Source organism: Cavia porcellus, unplaced genomic scaffold (assembly GCF_034190915.1).
Source record: "Cavia porcellus strain 051 isolate PalLab524CR breed Dunkin Hartley unplaced genomic scaffold, mCavPor4.1 scaffold_17, whole genome shotgun sequence".
NCBI lineage: Eukaryota > Metazoa > Chordata > Mammalia > Rodentia > Caviidae > Cavia > Cavia porcellus.
The window spans coordinates 48,348,602-48,374,736 of NW_026947500.1; the positions used below are offsets into that span (position 1 = coordinate 48,348,602).

At 40.8% G+C, this 26,135-nt stretch overlaps 1 protein-coding gene across 1 annotated transcript; it reads right to left on the reverse strand.

Moving 5' to 3' along the window:
• Nucleotides 1-24,654: 24,654 nt before the first annotated feature.
• LOC100729429 (olfactory receptor 10H28-like) lies at nt 24,655-25,605 on the reverse strand. The gene has a single exon (XM_003464240.1). The coding sequence runs from the start codon at nt 25,603-25,605 to the stop codon at nt 24,655-24,657; it is 951 nt and encodes a 316-aa protein (XP_003464288.1).
• Nucleotides 25,606-26,135: the final 530 nt, after the last annotated feature.

A 26,135-nucleotide genomic window follows, 5' to 3' on the forward strand; every position in this document is an offset into this window, starting at 1 on the left:
GCGCGTCTCTCCTTGCCGAGCCGCTGTGGAGGCAGCCAGCCGCCGGGCGGCGGGAAACCCAAATCGCGGTTTCCAATGCCGCGGGGTCGAGCCTCTACACCGGGTCTTTTCTGTTCCTATTTTTGCGCCAGGACTGTATTCTAAGTTGGTTTCTCTCAGCCCAGTTCGTTCCTGAGTCAGCAGAGCATATCTCTACTGGTTCGTGTCTCCTTAGTCCGCATCATTCCTGGCCTCTGAGCCGAGCCTTTCAGAGAGCCTTCGGTAGTTGCTGTTGTCTGTCCGCCATGTTCTCCCGGAGTCCCTGAAATCATGTTTTCTTCAGACCTCCCTGCTATAAGGAGGGGACCGCACAAGTACAAACTCTCTGTGCTCACAGCATGATGACCAAACCCTGCCCACTCTCATGCTGGGCTGGGCATCTGCTCAGAATCACCCCATCATTTATCCCCATCTCTCCCAAGCTGCTTTCCTGGCATGTGAAGGTCACAATGGAGAGATTTTACAGGCTGTGTAGTCAGCTCCTGCTGACTCCTAATTATGTTTTGAGCTCAGCTTCTGGAATGATTTCACAATCTCTAATGTTAAACGTTGTCCACTGTAAATAGGAAAGGAGACTTTGGACAATGCATAGTTGTACAGATTTTCATATATGAGGTTTCTGCAAAGTTTTTCCCATTGGTTCATTTGACCAAGACAGTACCTTGTCATGATGTTTGCAAAACTTGCCAAAGTAGATGCATACCAAAGCATATGAGACACTAATTTTATAGACTAGATTAGAAGAGCAGATTTATTTTGTCTCACATGTTCAGTCCACAGTGGGCATCTCCAAGGCAGGAAGGTGTGACAAAGGGCACAAGTCAGATGCATTCGACCAGATCACACCTCCAGGGAGTCTCAGCCTCAGACAAGCCCTCTTTGCTAACATCACATTCAGCTATAACACCCTGTAATTCACTCACTTTCCAAAAAGCCCCACCTCTGAGTGCATGAGGCTTTTGAGGGACATCCCATCAAAACTATAACAAGTGTACTTCCACCACTTTAACATGACTGGCTAGCAATGCCTATGCCCTTTCTCACAGTACACACATCATTTCTTTGAAGGAACCTAAGACAGTTCACTTAATGTCTTGTTAAAAGTCTCTCATGAATCAGTAAAAACTTCAGTGTTCAAAGAAGCTTCAACAACTTTCCAGCTAAACGTCTGTTGTGCTTTAAGGTTTATAGATCACTTTTAGTTTCAAATCTTACCAAGTTTCAAGACTGAACATCAGCGTCTGCCTGGCATGGGTATGTTGGAACCCTAACCCCTGGGTGATGGTGTTTGGAGATAGAGCCTTTCTCAAGCATGTAACATTTGAATGATGTAATGAGGGCATAGCCCCATGATGAAGTCAGCATGAGGAGAGGAGGAAGAGAGTGATGCAGTCAGAATGGCAGCCCAGGATGTTCCTCTCTCATCCCCACAGAAAGACCATGTCCTGGAAACATTAGGCAGACAGGGGCAACCTGGGGAGCCTGACTCCAGCAGAGACCAGTTTCCTGTGGATTGAGACATCTGAGCAAGGAAGCACTGGAGAGGCAGAGAAGAATAGACTTCTGTTCATGGCTCCCAAAACCATTTTGGTTTTATGTAACACCTAAATGGCTTCTGGGAAAATAAAATATCCACACTGGTTGGACCTCAATCAAATTTTCTGAGACAATTAGGTAGAAAATATTGACCAGAAAACAGATTATGAAAAAAATTTTGAGGCCCCAAAATGAGTTGCTCCATGTAGGCAGCAGCAGATAACGCAAAAGACAGGAGACCAAGAAACAGAATTGGACCTGCTCCACATTCTGCAAGGGGCTAATGGCTGTGCTCTGACCAAGAGAAGAAAAAGCTTTTTCTTTTATATATACTTCTTGTAGAAAAGCTGGGTGACAACTCAAGTTTTCTTCTTCAAGTGTTCAGTGAAATAACAGTTTGCAAACTGATTTGTGATCCTAACAGCCATGGGAAGCACTGCTTCTGAAGTACACATGTTCCAAATGGCTTGCAAATTAACTTTTGGAAGAAAAATCTTTTCTGGGTAAAAGACTTCCTACATAGAGACAAATAGAAAAAAATATCACTTAAAGAAGCAATTTTCATTTCCTCAGGAATAGCTATAGGGTTGAAGAAAGAGACAAGAAAACTATGATATCCACTAGAATCTCTTCAATTCAACATAATCCTTAGAATCCTAGCTAAGCAAAGAGTAAGAAATAAAATGGATACATACATAAATGGGAAGAACTAAAAAACCATCATTATTCAAAGAACCTTATCAAAAATCCCTACAAGTAGTAAACTTCAGCAAATTAGCAAGACATACAATAATATCATTAATACAATACAATAATACATACAGAATACAATACATACAAAAATAACATACAGAAATATCATTAGCATTTGTGTATGCCAACAATGAACAAGATGAGAAGAAAATTACAAAAACAACACCACTCACTACTGCTTCAAGAAAAATGAAATATCTAAGAATTAATGTAGCCAAGGAGGTAAAGTAACTCTACAAAAAATCTATAGTACACTGAAGAAGGAAATTAAGAGAACATCAGAGAATAGGAGGGTATCCCTTACTCCTAGATAAGAAGAACCAATATTGTCAAAATGTTCACCCTCAAAAAATTACTACACACATTCAATGCAGTCTTAATCAAAATACCAAAAACATACTTTACACATATAGAGAGAACAATCTTAAAATTCATACAGAATCTGAAGAGACTCAGAACAGCAAAAGTAACTCTGGAAAGCAAGAGCAAATCATGTTGCATAGCAATACCTGACTTTAAGCATGCTACAAAGCAATAGTGATACAAATGGCATGACACAAGAAAAAAAACAGATACATGGATCAGTGGAATGGAATTGAGGATACAGAAAACTCACCAGACACTTTCAACAGTCTGGTTTTTGAAAAGGGGACAAAAGCGTGTGTGGAGGAAAGATAGCCCATTCATTAAGTGGTGCTGGTAAAACTGGCTATCTGTTTGGAAAAGATTTGAACTGGACTCTTATGTTTCACATATACTAAATTAAAATCAAAATTGAACAGAGATCTAAACATTAATACAGAAACATTAAATCTTCTGGAAGATAAAATAGCTAAACATTTGAAGATAGAGGTCTAGGAAAAGATTTTCTTAATTCAGTCTCAATCATAAAAGAAACAGCAGCAAGAATCAATAAATGGAAAAATATCAGACTAAGAAGCTTATCAAAATAATCAATCAGTGGAATGAGCAGCCAATTGACAGAACGGTGAAAAGTTTTTACCTGCTACTCCTCACACAGAGAACTAATTTCTAGAATAAAACACACAAAAAAATTAAATTTAAAATGAAAAACTGAATCAAGAAATGAGCAAGAAAAATGAACAGACGTTTCACAAAAGAAGAAATATAAATGCTTAAAATGTTTTTTAAAATGTTCAACATTTTTGCCTTTAGAGAAAGGAAATTAAAACAACACTCAGTTTCCATCTATTGCTAAAAGAATGGCAATCATCAGGCAGTCAAACAATTATAAATGCGGGTGAGGCTGTTGTGAAAAAGGAATCCTCCCTCACTGCTGTTGGGAATGCAAACCAGTACAACCATTATGGAAATTAGTGTAGAGATTTTCTCAAAGAACTTAAATTACAAATTTCATGTGACTCAGCTATTTCTCAGCAAGGTATCTTCCTTCAAAGAGTTGAAGGCCAGACTGGACTGAAGTGCCCCCAGTGTGGGCCAGGAGGAGAACCAGTGCTCCCGAGATCGGCCACGGTGGGACTTTCAGGCCATGGTGGGACTTACGCAGCTTGTTCTTCTGTCCTCTTGGTAAGTGCTCCTGGCGTGGACCATGAGGAGAACCAGTAGCAACCACGAGCCTGCCAGCACATGGGCCGAGAATCAACCCCGCTTCCCCCAGCTACTGGGATAGATATCTCCGCATCTTTTGGGAGAATGACCATATGCAATATAGTAAATATGGGGGATTTCTTTATATCTTCTGTTTAAAGGCAAAGGTTGTTTTCACTTGTTTTGTTATGTTTTTTGCTCCATTCAGTACTCTCAATTGGTTTTATAATGTTCTCTTTTTGGTTTGATTTCACTATACCTAACTGACTGGAAAACTATTGTGAAGATAACGAGATATACCATAGTACCTATTACTACCATCCCAGTATCCTACTGTGAAGTTCTGTACTCATTTCACTACATTGTCTCGATTGTCTTTGTTCTGTCTTGTTCTGTTGTATTCTTACTATTTTCAAAATAAAACTAAAAAAGAATTGAAGTCACTACAGTATAGCGAGTCATGCATACCAATGTTCAAAGGCAGCACAATTTGTAATAGCTAACACCTGAAAGCAACCTGTATACCCATCAACAGAAGACGGGATAAATAAAGCATGGTCTACTCTACATAATAAAATACCACTTGGCTGTAAAGAATGACACATTTGAGACATTTGCAGGAAAATAGAAACACCTTGACAATATAACACTGAGTGAAATAAATCAGACACACAAACTTCAATGCCCTATGATATTTCTCATCTGAGTTAGGCACAGTACATCAAAGAAAATGATATAGGATTGATATAATGGGACAAGGGTATATAGATCTCGTGCGACAGGAAAGCAATTCAAAGGAACTAGGATGAGGGATGAAGAGGGGAAAAAAACGAAATAAAATTAAAAATATACCATGGACACAACCTACTAACCCCAATTAAAGTAAACACTATGTGTCATAACATTAGTTCAGACCAATGATATTAATAAGTATGAACAAGAGGATGAGGGACCAGTGGGAAAGAGAGGAGGTGCAGGGAAATAGAAGGGGGAGGAAGAAACAAACTGTCTTTTATACATGTAACCATTCCCAACATGATTTTAAACCACATCAGTTGCAAACATATACTAGTAAAATCTTAAAAATTAAAAATAAACACAGGAAGCAGCCCTAAAAGGTGATACATCAGCAATGTTTTTACTGCCATATTAACTTAATTTTGTTGTTTAGTAACAGTAGGCATAATCACGTGAGAATCCATGCAACACATTAACTTGTCTTTTAGTACAGTATAAGGGTATAAAACTACCTCTTGAAAGCAAAAATACTTAAATGAGTTAATCAATTAACTTATGATTGGCTCCACTAATTTAAGGGATAATGACATCACTAAAATTCATATTGATACACCTAATGACAAATCACCAGTTTTCCAATTTTTAAGGACTTTGGAGACTATACTTCATATGTAATTTTTACCCTGTGAATTTGGTAATATTTAAATATAGGAAATCTATTGTTTAAAATTATTCTATTCTAGTCAGTTGATTGATCACAGGTCCAAATATCCCACTAGTATTTGGAGGTACTTGTTTTTCACTCATATGTTCATTATGTGCTTCCCCAGGAGTGTAAGGAGCACGTAGGCTGGAGGGTCACATCATTACCACTATAACTTCAGTACCTGGAATCGTGCAGAACACAGAGGAAGAGTGTAAGGAATAAATGAATGGAGACATTCAAATAGTTTTTAAACAAATAGTTTAAACAAATAGTTAAAAACAAACAGTTTTTAAAATATTGACCTTAAACAAAATGTAGAAATGGCAAAAACACTAGTGAAACATTTGGATTTGTGAATAATCCATTGACTAGCATAGAATAATCTTAAACAATAGACTTCATATATATAAGTGTTACCATGTGTCTTAGTCACTTTTTACTCGTCGCTGAGACAAAATATCTGAAGCCCAAAGTTGGGAAAGGAAAGGTTTATTCCTTACAGTGTTTTTTTGAGGTTTCAGTCCACATTCAGTTGGCTCCAAGGCAGGCGGTCATGGCTGGGCCGCAGTTCATGGTGGCCGCCAACCAGCAAACAGGAACCAGCAAAAAGCAAGACACACCTTCTTCCTGCCATTACATCACATTCTGGCTCCACCCCTATGTGGGTGGAGGGACACCATCAATCCAAGCACTAGACAATGAACCATCACAAATGCACAATGCAAACTCATGAGGCCTGGGGGACACAGACATAAACCATGACACCATGTTTACAGTGAAAAAAATAGTATTCAATTATATACCAAATATCAAAAAATCATTAGCTTATCCATTCATTCCCAAAGTGTTTATTGTATTAATCTCCATGAAAATATTCAGGTCTGCAATATATTGAAAATAGACGTGCTCCCAAAATTGTTATATATATTTAAGGCAATTCCAGTGAAAATCCAATGAAAATTGTGACTTGTGAAGTATTCACCACATAATTTACATCTATAAGTTTTATCATGACTGAATTTTTTTATGTTTCTGAATTGTGTTCACATATGAAATGGCCTCCCCACATTGTTTACACACCTAAGGTTTCTCCTCAGAGTAGATTCATTTATGGACTAGAAGTGTACTCCTATGAGTGAAGGTTTATGTACACTACTTACACATGTGAGGTGTACCTTTAGTATGAATTCTTTCATGTGCTTGAAAGGAATTAGAATATTTGAAAGCTTTCCCACAGTGCTCACATACATCAGGTTTCTCTTCAGAGTGAGTTACTTCAGGAATGCGCAAATGAGTCACAGCAGAAAATGGTTTCTTACAGTGTTTAAATCTATAGCGTGATTTCCCACTGTGAATCCTTTCACGATATGCAAGGGGATAATGAAAAGAGTAGCATTTACCACACTGCTGCCATACAAATGGTCTGTTTCTAGAATGAGTATGTATACTCATTTGAAATGTCTTCAAATTATCAAAGGGTTTCCCACGTTGCTTACATGCATATGGTGTCTTTCCATTGTGAATCATTTCATCATTTTCATGTAGTTTTAATCAAGGAAAACAATTCTTCCTCACAATAGGATCTGGAATCTGTCTCATCGTTTTATCCCTCTGTGCCCTTTCTTTATGCCCATTGAGTCTCTTTAACACTCAATTTCTACAAAAAATGAGAAACCGACACAATACTACGGTTCAAGTTATTAATTACAAGAAAATTGGTTGATTTATGCACTATACAAACTTTTAGATAGATAGGGCTTTATCTCATAACCATGCTAATAACCAGCTAAGGTTATTGGAATGTGCCATCACACAAGGTGCCATATGGCACATTGAAATGCTTCTCAGCATTCCTTAGGAAAACCAGAGAGTCAAAATCTATCTTATACTTAGAAGTATTTACATTTATAAATATGTACACTATCTTCAGGATACCAGTTTAAAAACAAAATTTATGACTGTTTCACAGGTAACATAGAAAACATATAATAACCATGGCCCACTTTTTTTTGGCTTTTCTGAGACAGGATTTTGTTAGACAGCACAGGCTGGGCTTGAACTCATTTTGTAGGCTGGGATGTCCACATTTGAAAGCTATCTGCATGAAAAGTTTGCGTGCAGTGGACCATAAGAAAGTGAACTGTGGCATCAGATCATTGTTTCAGGTATTTCAAACACTAGAATAGTTTGGATTTCAGATTTTCCTGACTATGTACACCTACTCTGTATGATGTTTTCTAGAAAATGTTTTCAAATTAAATCAACCGAAAACTGCTTATTTCTTAACATTGCTCAAATTTCAAATTTTCTGTCTCTTGACAGAGATAGTTTGTGAGCAGTGATTACCTCACATTTCTCTTAGAATTTCTCTAGTTACCTTAAATATTCTCAGTGCAGATACATAAAAACAATTATGAACTATGGAACACTCTGGAAAATTATACCTTATTTTGATTTATGTATATTATAGTGCTTTATTTGTTCACCAAATTTTTCCTTCCATGCTCTAAATGATGGGACAGCACTGATGAGCAAGAACACCTGTCTCTAACTAAGGGAAAGAACGATGTCACCTTACCTAGATAGTCCAGATCCCTGATGCTCTGCTGCATCCCATTTCGGTGGAGCCTGTTTGGTGCAGGATCCAGCAAAGCCCAGTCCTCTAAGGTGAAGTGCACAGCCACATCCTCAAAGGTCAGGGACTCCTGAAACGTTCCACCAGTTTCCAGGAGACAGGTTGGAGATACATCACTGGACTCTAGACTCCTGAGAAACTCACATGATGCTGTGTCCTTCAAATACTCACTACATGTCTTAGTGATCACTTCTGCTCTCCATCCATACTCACACAGGTCCTAACATAGTGCCGTCATACAGAATCAGAAATAGTGTTAAAAAACACAAGAGCCGACTTAACAAAGGTAATTAGAGGAGGAGTCAGCTGGGAGCTACTCAGAGAAATATAAATTAAAAATACAGGTAATTGGAAGAAAAAGGAACACACACTCTGATGCCAAAATCAATCTGGAATAAGAGACCTGTAACACAACACACACACATGGGACTTTGGAAAATAATGATGCAGGCAACAGGGCTGCTGGGGGCATTGCCAGCTGCATGCAGAACAAGAATCGCCACACCAGAAATTTCCCATGAAAGGGATGGACTGCAGAGGTGCAGCTCACTCAAGTGAAACAGAACAGATTTGGGACGTGAGGACTCTTGCTGTCCTCCACACAGAGGATGTAGCAGCACTGCTCCCTCCTCAACTGGCTGTCAGTTTGCTTTGTTTTTTGTTTTCTTGTCATGAGCACTAGTGGGAACTGGAAGCCCTACTGACAACAAGGTAGGGACCACAGCAGAGGTGGTGCATGCATGACCCTAACCTCTGCAAAGTGTGGCTTGGGAGAATTTAAGCAACCTTGCACCAAAGCACAGAAACAAGTGGCAGGCTGGCCTTCTGCCTCTGGAAGAAGCAAGCCTGAGCAGCCTTGGGTTCTTTCTGCAGCAGGAGCAGAATTGGCCGGAGGTACCCTGTCTCACCCCACCTGTAAGGCTTGTGCATAACAAGCAACACAAGATTATAGAGAATAGAAGAAACTGTGAAGGACCAGGGGGAGCCAGGTGCATATGGGACAAGAACTGCCCCTGTCTGAGGATGCTGCAACAATCCAGAGAGCAGCACACAGGTACAGAGCACACGGGCTGCAGAGGAAGGACAGCAGCTAGATGACAGGACACAGGCCTCCCCTTCCAAGGCGATGAGAACCCCATGTGTGTGAGAATCCCCTTTTCCAAAGAGTTCAGAAAGGTGCTGTAGCACCTGGAAATTATGGCCCCCACTGCTAGGACAGAGAGTTATTTAGAAATATTGCAGGCAGCCAAGGCTGAGCCCATGAAAGGTCAGTAAAGAAGACAATCTGGCTGCAGCTGCATTCACAGGAGGCTGGTCTACAACAAAAGAGGCGTGGCTACCCTCAGGCACTTCCCAAGGGAGCAGCAACAGTGACAGATACTCTAAACAGGTCTCAGACACCTTCTGTGGGGGGGCCAGTCCTCCTTGGCCCACCCCTCCAGGAATGTCCTTGTCTGTCCCACATGCACTTGCTGCATGCCCTGCTTCTCCACTGAACCAGCAGCGCTCACGGGACTGTTCTTGTTGTGATGTTACTGACCTGTATTTTCCCCCTTACACCGATCCTAGTTTTTACCCACACTGAACCCTAAGTCCCAAGACTGAGCTCTGTTACCTGAGTCTAAACACAGCAAAAGACCTGTCAGGCCGCCTTCTCCACAGCTGTGTGACAGGAGACACACCAGTGCATAGCGTGGGGAGAGGCACTCGGGCATAGGTTATTTTACAAGGAGACCACAAAGGTCCATAGTAGAGAGTGACCCACCCATCCAACACGTGGGACTCTGGCAAGACCTGCTATCCACACCCCAAGGGCGATGCACCCAGAGAGAAAGCCATGAGGCTTCCTCCTCTTACCAGTTTCTCCCCTTTCTACAACAGGGACACTTTTTCCAAGCTGGCATTGTCTCAACTGGTGGGTAACACACAAAGGCGCCTACAAAACCGAGATCATTTTCATCCACAGACACCAGTTAGAGAGACTTCCAATACTGTACTCCAGTCCTGAGATCAGCAAGCAAGTGCCACATAGCTGCACAGCAAAACAAGGCTACCAGGGGCATCCTTGAGGCTCCCTCTACCCCAGGTTAAACATACGCATCGCCCCACTGGGCCCCTTCTACTCTGACATCACACAAAGGTCCCCAACCAGCATCGGAGCCAACAGTTTCATCTCCCTGGGCCACCAGGCTCCAATAAACTTTGCTGGTTGCTTCAGTTTTGCCTGACCCGGTGGTCTCACAGGAGCCTCAGTTTACCCTAACAACTCCTAAGTAACATCTAAGTAAGATGTCGACAAGCATGGTTAAGTTTCCCAGGCCCCCAGACTCCAAGCCTAATCCTGATGTACACAGACTGGCACCAGGTGTGGGGGAACAGGTGGCACTGCTGCCTTCTCCTTGGACAGCTTCACTTACTGAACTCTCCTTGCATCTTCACCCGCCAGGCTCCACCAATTCTTACACTCATGAAGAAAGGGCTGAGGGGGTGACGGTTTGGTTCCCTGCATCTCTGCCTGTGACACCCTGAGCACCCCAGATAGGACCAGGACTCCTGGGCAGGCGCGCAGGACGTAGAGGCATCTCCTTGGGAGCAAGAGGAAGCCAACCAAGCACACAAGTTTTGAAGACCAGGACAGGCAGGAGTAGTCCTGCATGATGCTCCCTAGCCCTTGGGTCTGGACCTGGCAGGGAGCAGAGGCCCGCTCCAAAGCCGCCATCAGGAGGGGAGAGGTGGCTCCAGGCCCAGCCACCCTAAGGACTAGGTTACAGCCATCACTCTGGTCACTCTGTTTCGGAGCGGTTCTGTACCCTTTCTCCTGCAAAAAAACTTGCTTTCCCTTTTCACCACTTGGAACTGCCTTTCTGATCCTCCTTTTTGTTTTCTTTTGCTGGTTTATTGAGGCCTGGAATTCGGGTTGATTATCATGTCTCAGCCTCCCAAGTGAGTGCTAGGCTGCAGTTGCGCCCACTGAGCTCATCCCTCTTCCTGCTTCTCAGCCAAGACTCCCAACCACGCTCCCTCGCCCCACTAACTGTGTACGCAGGGGAGCCCCAGGAGTCCGGGTCACTCAGTTTCCTTAGGAGGCTTCCTCAGCCCTCGGTCCTCGGTCCCAGATCACGGACTCCGCGCCTGTGCGGTGCAGGCAGCGGTGAGGACGCGGCCGGCCTGGCGCACCACGGCGCGCAGCTGGCAGTCCGCGCAAATGGAACGGGGCGAGCGCGAACCGCCGGGCTCTGGAGCACCCGACCACGGCAGTACCAGGTCGTTCTGCGCGGCCCCTCTAGCCGCCAGAGGCGCCTACCCAACTCCGCTGTGCCACAGGCAGCGTCCTCGGTCTCCTCCGTAGGAGAGGGGGGCGTCGGTGGAGCCCTCGTCAAAGAGCCGAGGGGGCTCTGAGCTCCTGGGTCCGCGCCTGGCGCAGCGGCGCATTGGAGACCCGGAAATCCTGCCGCTGAGCGCCTGGCAAGGACGGATAGGAGGAGACCCTTCGGAGGGGCGGGAGGTGCAGAGCGTCCATCTCCCGGGGGAGCCCCCAGCGCCCACCCTCTCTCCGCCTCCAGGAGCTGCCCTGCTCCGGAACCTGAGCAAGGACGGCGCCGTACTGGTTCCCGGCTGATGGCCCGATGTCAGCACCTGTTTGATCAGGATTTAGTTCAGTTTCTGGTGCAGCTTGCCTGCGCAAAGGGAGCGCGTACACGAGGTGCCCAGCGCCCTTGCTGGGTGGCTGTGGCTGGAACGGGTCTCCCGGCCCCGCAGGGCGCCTGCTCCTCCGGGCTGAGCCTGGAATCGCCAACGTAGCTCCTGCGCTCCGACCAAGCCCAGACAAACCTCCAGCTTCCGGGGGCCTGACGCGGGCCAGCCAATCCTCCCGGCCGGCCGCCTCTCTGGCGCCAAGTCCCGCCCCGACAGGGCTGAAGGAAGGCGGCGCCGCAGCGCCCTCTCCCGGGCCCTGGGTCTCCGCGGCCTCTCACCCCTGTGCCTAAAACAGGGGACCTTCCTCTGGTTCCCTAGCCTACCATTTCTCCCCTCCTCATTCACAGAAACTTTTAAAAAAAACTTTTCCTTCTTTTGTCATCTTTATTTTAAATTTCCCTTCTTTCCTTTCCCCAGCCTCCTTTCCTTACTCCGTTCCCCCATCTGAGCATTTTCTTCCTAGTTCACAATAACTATTACAGATTTGGCCCTTATTTACACTTGGGGTTTCTCACACCAGAGAAACAATGAGGGATTTATACACCCGCGTTTGATTTATTTCACTGAACAGTACAAGTCTCAAGGTTCACCACCTCATGCCCGCCTTCCTTGCCAGCTCAATAGTGTTCATAACCTTGGCCCCATCTCACCTCGTGGTTTTGCTCAATAAAATTCCCTAAAAGACCAAGTCTTTTGCAGCCCACTCAGGACCCCTTCTGTCTCTCTCTCAGACAGAAGCTTTCTTTCTCTCAATAATACGTTCTGCTCTTGACCTCTGTTGTTCCTAAAATTCATTCTTTGATTTTAGAGAACAGGAACTTGTACCAGACATCTAGTAGGTTGGGAGCTTCATTCCTCTATGTCCCATCAGGAGGATAAGGGCTCTACTGACCCCAACTTCATTTCTTCTTTGTTTTTCTCATCCTTTCACCATCCTTCCCCCCAAGAAAACATCTGGAGCTGTGCAGATGGTGACAGTTTGGTGCCTAAAGTCAGACTGGGGTAAGAAGGGATAGTGGGTGGGAGACACTTCTCATTGGTGCCTGACAAGGGGGAGAAGTGCATTGGTTGGGATCAGTAGTCATCACTGGAATAAACTGAATTTGTCTTCATCAGGTGTTAACCTTGGAGCATTGGAAAAGGGGTTCACTAGAGCCAGAGAGAAATAGGCTTAGGAGGGGACAGAGAGACAATTAGATTTACAAGAAGCCAAAGATGGAAAACTAGGCTTGAAAGACGCCAAAGAGAGAAATCGGTTTGCAGCTGTATATAGGTGTAAATATTTAAATAAAAATATTTTTTGTATGCTTGATTCCTGCCTGCACTTTTATTTTGTGGAGTTTGATCAGAAAATGTCCTGATGGGAACTCTCTTCTTCGCCTGGGGACCAGGCTCCGGCTCCTTGTCAGACAAATCCATTGGAGGTGGGGAACCCTGCCCCAGTCTGGTGAACTCTTTTCTTCCCCTAGGGGCCAGGATCTGGCTTCCTGTCGGGTGGAGTGGGTCCAGAGGAGGTGGGATCCCTGTCCCAGCCTAGCGGAGCTCTCTTCTTCGCCTGGGGACCAGGCCCGTACTTCCTGTCGGGATCAGTGAGTAAGGAGGAGGCAGGGAATTCCGTCCCAGCCTGGCTGACCACTTTCCCTCACTTGGAACAACACTTAAAGCTTGAAAATATAGGAAAATGACAAAACGAAAGACCAAAATGCAGTCTCAAACATCCTGCCCATCCCAAGAAAGCCTAGGAGCCATGTGCATAGAAGAAAATACATGCCACGTAACTGACATACCTGAAATAATAGTAACTGAAATAAAGAAGCAACTCTGGGAAGCCTTAAAGGAATTCAAACTAGAAATAATCTCTCAGGTAAGAGAAGAAATGATAAAAGAAATGAAGGAGATGCTGAACATATCTAAAGAAGACACAGTTAAAAAATTGGAGGCGATAAACAAAAAGATAGAATCCTAGATGAACAATATAAGAAACAAACAGAATATATAAAGCAGAGGCAAAGAGATATACAGGAAATCAAAAGCTCCATCAAATGCTGTAAAAATCGCCTCAATGAATGTGAAGATAGAATTTCAGACCTCGAAGACAAGATTGCAGCCAGTGAACAGGAAAGGAAAGATCTTTTAAAAATAACAAGAAATCAGGAAATAACAATTCAACACCTGCAAGATGATGCAAAGAAGAACAACATAAGGTTAATAGGGATAAATGAAAAAGAAGGGAACAACATAAAGGATGTCAAGAGGATATTTAGAGAAGTAATAGCTGAAAATTTCTGAAACATGAGATTGGAAACTGATATCAAGATCAATGAAGCACATGGAACTCCAAATAGCCATAACCAAAATAAAACTACACCCAGACACATAATAATGGCCATTCCAGAAATTGAACAAAAGAATAGAATATTAAAAGCCGTCAGACAGAAGACAAGTCACCTATAAAGGAAAACCTATCAGAATCACAGCAGACTTCTCAGCACAAACAATAAAGTCAAGAAGAGCATGGAGTGAAGTATTTCAGATCCTAAAGGAAAATGATTTTCAACCTAGGCTGATGTACCCTGCAAAACTGTCCTTCAAAATCAAAGGAGAAATGAGATACTTCCATGACAAAGAACAGCTGAAAAAACTCATGATCACCAAGCCAACCCTGCAAAGAATACTGAAAAACAGCCTAGATACATTTAGGAAAAAAACCCACTAAACAAAGCAGACAATTTAACAGAACTGAAAGATAAAGATGTAACAGCAGAAAGATAACATGTCAAGAGTAAATTAATATATAATAGTTATAACCATTAATGTAAATGGTCCCAATGCACCAATTAAAAGAAACAGACTGGCAGAATGGATCAAGAAACAAAATCCAACCCTATGTTGTCTACAAGAAACCCATCTAACCCAAAAGGAAACCCACAGACTGAAAGTCAAAGGGTGGAAAACAATACTTCATGTAACAGGAACCCAAAAAAAGTGGGGGTGGCTATTCTGTTTGCAGACAATGTGAACTTCAAGCCAATAATGATCAGAAAGGATAAAGAAAGTCACTACATGCTGGTTAGGGGAAAACTCCAAGAGGAAAAGATAACTATCTTAAATATATATGCACCAAATTCCAGAGTACCCAGTTATATAAAACAAGTACTAACAGAAATGGAAAACCAAATTAATAGTGACACAATTCTAACAGGAGATCTTAACACACCATTGACACCAATGGACAGATCACCAGGCAGAAAATCAGCAAAGAAATAAAAGAACTGAATCGCACCTGTGAACAAATAGACTTAATAGACATATACAGAGTATTCTACCCAACAACAACAGAATACAGATTCTTCTCAGCAGTACATGGGTCATTGTCTAAAATTGACCATATATTAATTATCAAGACATATCTAAATAAATGCAAAAGGATTGAAATCATCCCTTGCATGCTTTCGGACCATAGCGCTATGAAATTAGATATTAATGATGAAAGATACTACAAAATTCCCACAAACACATGGAAACTGAATAACACACTCTTGAGTAATCAGTGGGTCACAGAGGAAATTAAAGAAGAAATTAAACACTACCTACAAGAAAATGAAAACACAAATACAACTTACCGGAATCTGTGGGATGCAATGAAAGCTGTCCTCACAGGGAAATTTATTGCAGTGAGTTCCCACATGAGGAAAACAAAATGAATACAAATAAATAACCTGACGCTACACCTCAAACAGCTAGAAAAAGAAGAGCAAGTCAAATCCAAAGCCAAAAGAAGAGAGGAAATTATAAAAATCCGGGCAGAAATCAACGCAATAGAGACTAGGAAAACAATCCAAAGAATCAACGAATCAAAAAGTTGGTTTTTTGAAAGAATAAATAAAATCGATAAGCCCCTAGGCAACCTTATTAAAAAAAGGGAAGAAAAAGCTCAAATTCATGCATTAAGGAATGAAAGAGGAGAAATCACTACAGACCCTATAGAAATACAGAAGATCATCAACACCTATTTCGAAAATCTCTACTCTCAAAGGTTTGATAACACAGAGGAAATGAATAGATTCCTAGAAGCACATGAAGTACCAAAGCTAGGTCATGAAGATGTAAAACTACTGAATAATCCAATTTCTGTTAATGAAATCAAAAACGTAATTAAATCCTTACCTACAAAGAAGAGCCCAGGCCCAGATGGATTCACTGCAGAATTCTACAAAAAATACAAAGAAGACCTAATGCCAGCACTCCTCAAACTCTTCAGTGAAATTGAAAGGGAAGCAATCCTTCCTAAATCATTCCTGGAAGCAAATATTATCCTAGTACCAAAGCCTGAAAAGAACCCAACTGAAAAAGAGAACTACAGACCGATCTCCCTAATGAACACAGATGCAAAAATCCTCAATAAAATATTGGCAAATAGGATGCAGCAAATCATCAAGAAGATCCTACACCACGACCAAGTGGGATTCATTCCAGGTATGCAGCGATGGTTCAATATACGTATATCAATAAATGTAATACACCATATCAATAGAGCCAAAAGTAAGAACCACATGATCATTTCTATAGATGCAGAAAAAGTTTTTGACAAGGTCCAACATTCCTTCATGATAAGAACCTTGCAGAAAATTGGAATAGATGGTCTTTACCTCAATATAATAAAGGCCGTCTATGACAAACCAACAGCCAATATCATATTAGATGGCCAAAAATTGAAGGCCTTTACTTTAAAATCAGGCACAAGACAAGGATGTCCCTTATCACCATTCCTATTTAATATAGTGCTGGAAATACTAGCCAGAGCAATTAGATAAGAGAGAGAAATAAAAGGCATAAAGATAGGAAAAGAAGAAGTTAAGCTATCATTATTTGCAGATAACATGGTACTCTATATAGAAGATCCCCAAAACTCCATTGAAAGACTGCAAGATATAATAAAAAAAATTCAGTAATGTAGCTGGATATAAAATCAATACTCAAAAATCAATAGTATTTCTATACACTAACAACAAAGTCACAGAGAGAGAAATAAGAGAAGCCACACCCTTCACACTAGCAATCAAAAAAATGAAATATCTAGGAACTACTCTCACGAAAGAAGTGAAAAACCTGTATAAGGAAAATTATAATACACTGAAAAATGAAATTGAGGATGATCTCAGAAAATGGAAAGACATCCCTTGCTCATGGATAGGAAGAATAAATATTGTGAAAATGGCCATTCTCCCAAAACTTTTATACAGATTCAATGCAATCCCAATAAAAATAGCATCAACATACCTCACAGAACTTGAGGAATCACTCCTAAAATTCATCTGGATTGAGAAGAGACCTAGAATAGCAAGGACAGTTCTAAGCAGCAAAGGCAAGGCAGGAGGTATCACAATCCCTGACTTGAAGTTATACTACAAAGCAACCATAGTAAAATCAACATGGTACTGGAACCAAAATAGAGCTGAAGATCAGTGGAATCGATTAGAAGATACAACCGCAACTACAAACACACTCAACCTTTATCTTCGATAAAGGAGCCAAACATGTTCATTGGGAGAACGACAGTCTCTTTAATAAATGGTGCTGGAAAAACTGGCTCTCCATATGCCGAAAACTAAAACTAGACCCATGCCCGTCACCATATACTAAAATAAAATCTAAATGGATCAAAGATATAAATATTAAAACAGAAACACTAAATCTATTGGAAAACAAATTGGGTAAAAACTTTGAAGATATAGGAGTAGGTAGAGAATTCATGAACAGGAATCAAACAGCACAGGAAATACTTCCCAGAATCAATAGCTGGGATCACCCCTTATTAAAAAGTTTTTTGCACGTCCAAAGAAATCTCCAGCATAGTGAAAAGAAAACCCACAAACTGGGAAAAAATCTTGGTGAACTGCCCCTCAGACAAAGGACTGCTGTTTAAAACATATAAAGAATTAAAAAAATCAAACCCCCAAAATTCAAAGACCCAATCCAAAAGTGGGCATCTGAGATGGATAAACAATTCTCTGATGAAGAAATACAAATGGCAAATAAATATATGAAAAAATTTTCATCATCATTAGTCATTAGAGAAAGGCAAATTAAAACCACAGTGAGATTTCATCTCACTCCTGAAAAAATGGCCAAGATCAAGAAAACCACCAACAACAAATACTGGAGAGGCTGTGGGGGAAAAGGAACTCTCCTGCACTGTTGTGGGGAGTGTAGACTAGTGCAACCATTGTAGAGGTTAGTCTGGAGATTTCTCAGAAAACTGGGACTGGAAGCCCCATTTGACCCAGCTATACCACTTCTAGGCATATTTCCAGAAGAACTAAAAGCATCATACCACAGTGATATATGTGCACCCATGTTTATAGCAGCACAATTTGTAATAGCCAGATCTTGGAAACAGTGTAAGTGTCCATCAACTGAAGAATGGATTAAAAAAGTTGTGGTATTTTTATACAATGGAGTACTACTCAGCTATAAAGAATGATCACATTGAGACATTTATAAATAAATGGACACAGCTTGAGACCATACTCATAAGTGAAATAAATCAAACTCACATGTATAAATACCAAATAGTTTCCCTAGTGTAAGAAATGATAAGAATACATAAAAGTATGTGGTATTCATGATTCCCAATCATATTGGTTTGAAGCCATATAATATTTTCACTCATTAAGTGCAATGGTTTTAACCTGGGTTGTTCGATTTTAGTATCTATGATAGTACAAATAGCTATTTTGAAGAAAACAACACAACATCAAAGCTAGTGCTGATTTAATATCATCTTGTTTTGAAGTCCCATCAAGCTGTGGTACATCTGTTTCCACTGGTTTTAACATGTTGTATCTTACTATATTTCACTATATGCTATAGTATAAACAAAATTCTTTATAGGCAAAGAGATAATAAAGAAACCATTGTTCGTTTTCTATTAGCTGGTTCTAAATACCCTGTAATCCTTGTATTCTCTTTAATGGCTTCACATTGTCTTGATATGCTTGATGTTATAGCATACAAAGTTACACTCAAATAATTCAAGGAAAGAGGCACTATGGTGACTACTATTATGTTAGATTATCTGGTGGTGAAACACAATGATGCTTGAATGGTTTGGTTCTGCCCTGCATTGTTCTGTTACAATGTCCTCTCTTTTCTCAATCTCCCCCCCCCTTTTTAAAATTAATCTATTTCTCTCATTTTTTAATTAAGGGAAAACTAAATTAAAAATAGCGGGACATATTATAGTAACTTTCTTGGTTTTCCTATTAACCTGATTTGAACCCCAGTATTGCTCTCCCCATCTTGTTCTGTCTGATCATTCTATATTCTATTTTGTTTGATAGTATCAAGTTTGAGGGTATAGGCAGCCACTTTTAAGGCAATAAGATATACTATGATGTCCATTATGGTTTGACTATTATCCTTTTTTTGAAGTCCTGTAAGATCCTCAGTGTAGGTTTTATTGGTCTTGTTCTGTACTGTTTTGATCAATTCTAATATACCTGATGATATAGACAACTCAATTTAAAAATAGCAAGAGGCACAATGGTAACCACTTTGATCACCTGGTATTCCATTTTTGCATCATGTGCTATACCCACCCTTTTGTTCTAACTGACTCTGTTTTGTTTAGTCACATTTTGTTTTATTCTCTTCAAAAAAGTAATAAGATCTGTGGGAGAAATAAAACCCAAAAAGTCTAATTGTTATTGTAAAAAAGAGAGGAAAGTAAGGTGGACTAAGGGATATACCTGCAGGTATGTTTGAGTGTGTAGGATGGAAATCCATATTACTCAGCTTTGTTGGATCATTGAATGGAACTTCTCCAATGTCACTGTATGAATGTCCACTTTACATGCTTTAATTTTGTAATTTGGACAACTGTTCCTGGGAGGATACTATGTAACCTATTAACTGGTGATTTCTTACTGTATATATTTTTTGAAATACTGCAATATTTGTATCCTTCTACTGTTTTTTTTAAATGTCCTTTCTTTTTTTCCTCTTAAAAAAGAGAAAGTATCCTGATGATCATGGGCTTGTTGGGACAGCCACAGGAAACTGGAATCAGAGCAATATTTTAAAATTGAGTCCTGAGCAAGAGAAAGATGGCAGAACAAGAGAAACTTTGATAGAATTTAAGCTTTCTGGCTTTGCTCAATTAGAAAAGAAAGATAGGGGAATAACTCTTGCCTGGAAGAGTAGAACTTTGCTGTGATATCTGTTTTACCACACTCACTATTTTGACTGAGTCACAAACTGCTATCTCTACCTCTTCAGCTCAAAGAAATTTTGCGGTGTCACAGGTCCAAAATCCCACCTCTTAGGTAGGAGAGCAGTTTTTTCTTTCTCACTTGTAGTTGGCACTGAAAGAAGTCAGACTGTCAGGGGAGCACATGGAGGGTTTTAGGCATATCTACTGGGGTACTAAGCTTTGAATCCCCAATAGTCTGAGACAAGTGGTAATCACTCACACTATGAGTTCACAGTCTACAGGAAGGGGAAACAACAAAGCTACTTGTTTTCATTGCGGGGAGGCAGGAGAGGATTGGGCCTAAGTGGTGCTGCTGCTCCTGTGGGGCAACAGGGCCACAATCTGTCCCTTCAACAAATCCGCCACTGTCTGTCCAAAGTGTACCAAATGATATCTCTGGACCACTGGATGTAAATTGAAAACTGATGTGGGAGCCCTACTGTTCCAGAGAAGCCACTGGAGGGGCCCAGCTGAGTTCCACCAAGCAGTGGAGGCGCTTTCCTCATTTCCTCCCCAGACCAGTTGCCTTGGGTTTTATAAAACTTCTAAGGTGACATATCGGAAAGGAATAGCTAACACATGTTGAAGTCTGGGGAACTATTTGTTGTGCATGGAAAAAATTTTCAATTGTGCAGAGACCAGGCCCCTGGCAATGCTGTCAAAATGTAGCCATTAGAAAAGATCTGTTAATCAGGGAGGACGCCGTTGCTGCTATTTTTGATAGGTGAATATTTGATCAATTCAGATCAGTTTAGCAGTGACAAGGGCATGGAGGGAGCCTCCTTCATCACCTAGGACAGCCATTGATTTGCCTTCTAGTCAGCAGGGTCCAAATAAACCATTTCAGGGTTTTACCATGAAAACCACAAATAAATGATGTAAGGTGCTGAGAATTTCCCTGTGGTGGCCTGGCCTGGCCTGGCCTGATTTACTGAGGTGAGACCGGCACCGTGGAGTTGCAGTTTCCCAAGTTTTGAGGAGCAAATTCCACTGGAGCCTGCCTTAGTTTTCAACAGTTGGCCCACTGGTGGCACAGTAGCAATCAGCCTGGCTCCAAGAAGGAAGGACAGGGCTCCAGAAAGGTGGTACATGGCTCTTAAGTGTCATAGCCTTCCTGGCTTTTTCCATCATCAGCACCTGAGCTTTATGCATCAGAAGTTTACTAGGTCCCAGCACTGCCCACATCAGATCTCCAACAGCAGCAGGGTCTCTGGGCCAGAACAGGAGCACAAGCTCCCAGCACTGGGGTCAACTGGAAGCCACAGTGTCTATGCCTGTGCCCCACTGCAGCCTGAAATATCTCCATGCACACCAGCCAGCCATACCCACCACCTCAGGCAGGGAGACAGGAGCTGCTGCCTGTGGTGAAAGCACAAATGGCAAAGGACAGGCCAAAGTGCCTAAATACAAAATGCAGGGTTTCCTCTCCACTCTGTACCTTACCACAAAATTCCTTATAATCCTCAGGTCTAAAATGGTTAAATGTGCTCACAATTTAAATTTCAAATACAAAAGAGGGAGTTCACCTCATAAGTTTCAGTTGTCAGTATATACTAATTAAACATTTTAAAATTCTTACAAAAATGGAACTACCATAGCAGAAAAATAATGAACTCCAATAAAGGCTAAAAAGAGTCTTTTGGAAAGATCTTCATACTGGACAATCAAAGCTCCCAGTCCAGTGCTAATTTGGGATAGAGGGTATGCATATGTTTTTCAGAAAGGGTGCAGTGTGTGTTACCTGGCTGTATTGTGGACCCAAAACCAGAGAACGATTGATTCCATCTCTCAAATACAAGTGCTCAGTCCTATGGCAGTGATGCTTCAGAGACCACTCCACAACTCATAAAAAGGATGAAGTTAAAACCTACCCTAAGTTACACAGAATGCCCAACAGATACTAACCAAAAACAAAAGGAAAGGTCTAAATAAGTGATGAGTTTATAGAGATAATCAAACTGAAAATTTAATGCAAGTAGGGGATATAAAATTTACTAGCATTCTTTTTTTTTTAGGTAGAAATAATACATAAGTTCAGAGAAAAAAAAGTAAGAAATCACTAGTTGATGTTTACATATTGTCGTTTTACAAATAGTTGTTCAAGGTACAAGAGTGGAATATGTAAAGTGGGAATTCAAATAGCGAGACTGCAAACACTTCTGTTCAACTGTCCAACAAAAACTTAGTAACATGGGTGTCAATCCTATATACTTAAACATACATGCAGTTATCCATAGCTTCATTTATGTTTAGATTAAACAAACTAAAGCAGGTTAAAATCATTCTGAACAAAGAATAATTGTATTGCTGGCTTTCACATCATGACACTCTGTGATTAGCACTGGGTACTGTAGTGCCTTTTAAAAAATATTTAATTTAAAGAAAGACTAAACAAAACAGAAAATGGGTAGAAATAATACATAATATTAAAGAAAATATAAACAGTAAGAAATCACTAGTTGATGATTATAGACTGTCTTCTTACAAATAGTTATTCAAGATGCTAAAGTGGAGTATATAAAGTGGGGATTCAAACAGTGAGATTGCAACCAGTTCTTTTCAACTAATATCAATATATAGTTGATATAGCAAGCTAATATCACTCTGTACAAAGAATAATACTATTGCTGGGTTTCACATTATGACCCTCCAGGATCAGCACTGGGTATTTTAGTGTCTCTTTTTCTTCTAAGTATCTGTTAATTTCATCATGTGTCATAAGATATGTTCTCATAAACTGTTTACAGATTCTACACGTGCATGAGTCTTAACATGTATTTCTATCCTTTCTATATTAGAGGGAGAAAAGAAACAAAGCATGGCAAAACAAAACATATTCCTTAAAAACATGAAATGAAATAAACATATAAGACCATTGTACAAAGAGTTCTACCATGGTCCCTGTGTTGTCTCTTGTTATCTCCAATAGAATTGGCTATATCATCGACATAGTATAATTGAATATATCAGTATATAACAGTATTAATAAAAACACAACTTTGTATATAGCATAGAACTTCAAAAACTGGCAGTTACCAAACCAGAATGTGTATCGTAGAGTCTTGTCATCTTCAGTGAAGCTGCCTATACTCTCAGACTTGATACTATCAATCATAACAGTTTTGAATAAAATCTTCTCTGCCTCATTTCTGTTATGCTCTTGTTTGCCATAAGTTGTCTGCTTATCTTCTTCATTCTGTTTTCTGCTCCATTCATTGAGGCCTCTCTGCCACTGTTCCTGGAATCCTAGTACTTTTTTCCTCTCTTTAGAATGCCCTGCAGTATTCTCTGTAGACTTGGAATGGTGGTTGTGATTTTCCCAAGTTCCTCTTTGTCTTAGGAGCATCTTGTTTCTCCATTAATTTCTACAGACAATTTTGCAGGGTATATCAATCTGCAATGGAGGTTATTTTCTTTTAGGGCTTGGAATATTTTGCTCCAGGCTCTTCTTGACTTGATGGTTTGTGTTGAGAAGTCTGCCATTATTCTGATGGGTATTCCTCTATAGGTTATCTGTTTCTTGTCTCAAACAGATTTTAATATTTATATTGAATTTCTGGGATCTTGATTATTATATGCCTGGGTGTAGTTTTGGTTGTAGGTGGCTGGAGTTCTGTATGCCTCATATATCAGAATATCATTTCCTTTTCCTATGTTTGGGAAGTTTTCCTTAATTATTTCTGTGAATAACCTTTGTAGTTCCTTTGTTTGTACCCCTGCTTCTTCACTCACCTTCTTTATTCTCAAGTTATATATCCTTTTGTCATCTTCTAGCCTTTGTATTGTTACTGCTTGTTTCCTTGTTATTTTTAAAAAGTTTTCTCTTTCATACTCTGTATTTATGCACTGTATATAATGTTGAATTCTAAGTTGACTATCTCTGCCAGCCTCTTCATTGAGTATTTTTGGGAATCCACTTAAAGGTGCAGAAATAATGAGAAGAAAGGCAAAGAACTATAAGACTTTTAATTCAGGCATGGGAGAGACACATGGCCTGAGAATGCAGGAGCTCTCTCACTATACAAAGGAGTCGGTTATAAAGATTATCATTTTGGGGAGGGGTCTGGTTAGCTGACAGTGATGGGTTATTGCTACATGTTAGTGAGCTCAGGTTGGAGACTGGGGAGTCTTTGGCATGTGTGGCACATGATGGAATCTATGAGCCAGTGAGTGGGGTACAATTGCAAGAACTTAGAAACAGTTTCAAAATGTAACTGTCAGTCCTAGTTCTCACACATTGATTATACATGATTTTGTGCATATACATTAATTATGCATGCTTTGATTAAAGTAGTTGTCTTTGGAAAGAGTAGTATAATGCTTCTTGTATAATTCTTTTAATTAAAATTACTATTTTAATGTAAAATGGAACATATTGCTGGATACATACAGAAGATTTGACACATCATGATGCTTATGGCAATTTTTAACCTTCTGCTTTGTTATGTACAATATGTAATAGCATTCATATGTCCACAGGGTAATTTCCACATGCCTGTAGACAGTTGACCCCATGCTAGGCACAAACAATTGGAGGGATTACATCCTACCTGATCACAAATAGATGATCATGATTGCTTGAACCTAAGAAAGAAGTGGAGATAAATAACAGATGGTACCTATTAAACACCAGCTGATGTGGGTCTTTCCACAAACCTAAATCCTTTCAACAGTCCTGTGAAGATTATCTGCATTCTCTACCCTATTTCACCACACAAAGCCTGATCATTAGGGGTTTTGCAGGCAGAGTTTTCTGTGGTAGTTTTTATTGATGGAAGTTTTCAGTTCCTTATTCCTGAGGCTGAAAATGATTGGGCTGAGGAAGGGGGTGAAAACGATATAGATAGTGGACATCAGAGTGTTGGTGTATATAGAATGGGGCCCCTTCGGCTTAAGGTAGATCATGGAAGCAAAGCTATAATGCACAATCACTATAGTGAGGTGAGATACACAGGTGGAGAAGATCTCGTGCCGGCCCTCAGGAGAGGGAATCCTCAAGATGGCGGACACAATGACTACATAGGAGAGGATGATGAGGGATAAACAGCCTACCAGGGGTATGACACACACCAGGATCACACCTATGGTGACAGAGCCCATCTCGTCACCACAGGCCAACTTCAAGAGGGAAAATTCATGAAAGAGAATGCAGTGGATGACATGAGACTCACAGAAGGTGAGGTGGAAAACTATTGACGTCATTATCATCCCCATAACTGAGCCACCAGCCCAGGACCAGGTCACAAGGTGGGCACAAACAGTGGGGCTCATGAACACATTGTAGCTCAGTGGATAGCAAATGGCCACATAGCGGTCATAACCCATGACCATGAGCAAGAAGGAGTGGGCATAGCCAAACGTGAAGCAGAAGAAGGTCTGCATAGCACAGGCCACAAAGGTGATGGAGTGATGGGTAGAGAGCAGGTCAGCCAGCATGCGTGGTGTGATGGCAATGGTGAACAGGATCTCAGAGATGGAGAGGGCACACAGAAAGAGGTACATGGGTGTGTGGAGCTGGCGTTCTGTCCACACAGTAGCCATGATGAGCAGGTTCCCCAGCAGTGTGAACAGGTACATCAGAAGGTAAAGCAGGAAGAGGGCCGGCAGCAGCTGGTGCGGGAAGGCTGAGAAGCTGAAAAGGATAAATTCTGATGTTGTGCTGTAATTCTGACCAGGCATGTTGCTGTATATGGAGAGATCAGGAGCGGGAGGGGGTCAGAGTGGTGAAACCTTAAGCTCTGCCACAGGTCAAATGGCAATTTAAGAACTCCACACTGTTGGACAGCTGTTGAACATTATGGTCTCATTTCCAACATCTGTAAAATCATGGTTCATACCATCCTGCATTGTTGTGTAGATAAAATAAAAGAGATGATTAAAATTAAAATATTAATATAAAATTCAGAAATGTAGTTTATCAATTATTGTTGTGCAGCTGTTAGCCTGTAAATGTATTTATATATTTTATATTAATATTTTTATAAACCATAGGATAAAACTTTTTTTACAGTGCAGGTGCTAAAACATGAGTCTTCACACATACTAGGCAGGTGCTCTACTACTAACCAATACTTCCAGACCTAAAATATTAATTCTTTTCCAGAAAATATGCACCTCTTACAAAGGTGAGGCTTGTTTTAAGTCATAGCAGTCTTCCATCAATTTCAAAGTAGAACTATTATATAGATTGCACAATAGCGATGTTAGAA

What these genes read in the sequence shown, in the direction of transcription:
- LOC100729429 (XM_003464240.1), bottom strand. Translation starts at nt 25,605, where the DNA reads ATGCCTGGTCAGAATTACAGCACAACATCAGAATTTATCCTTTTCAGC.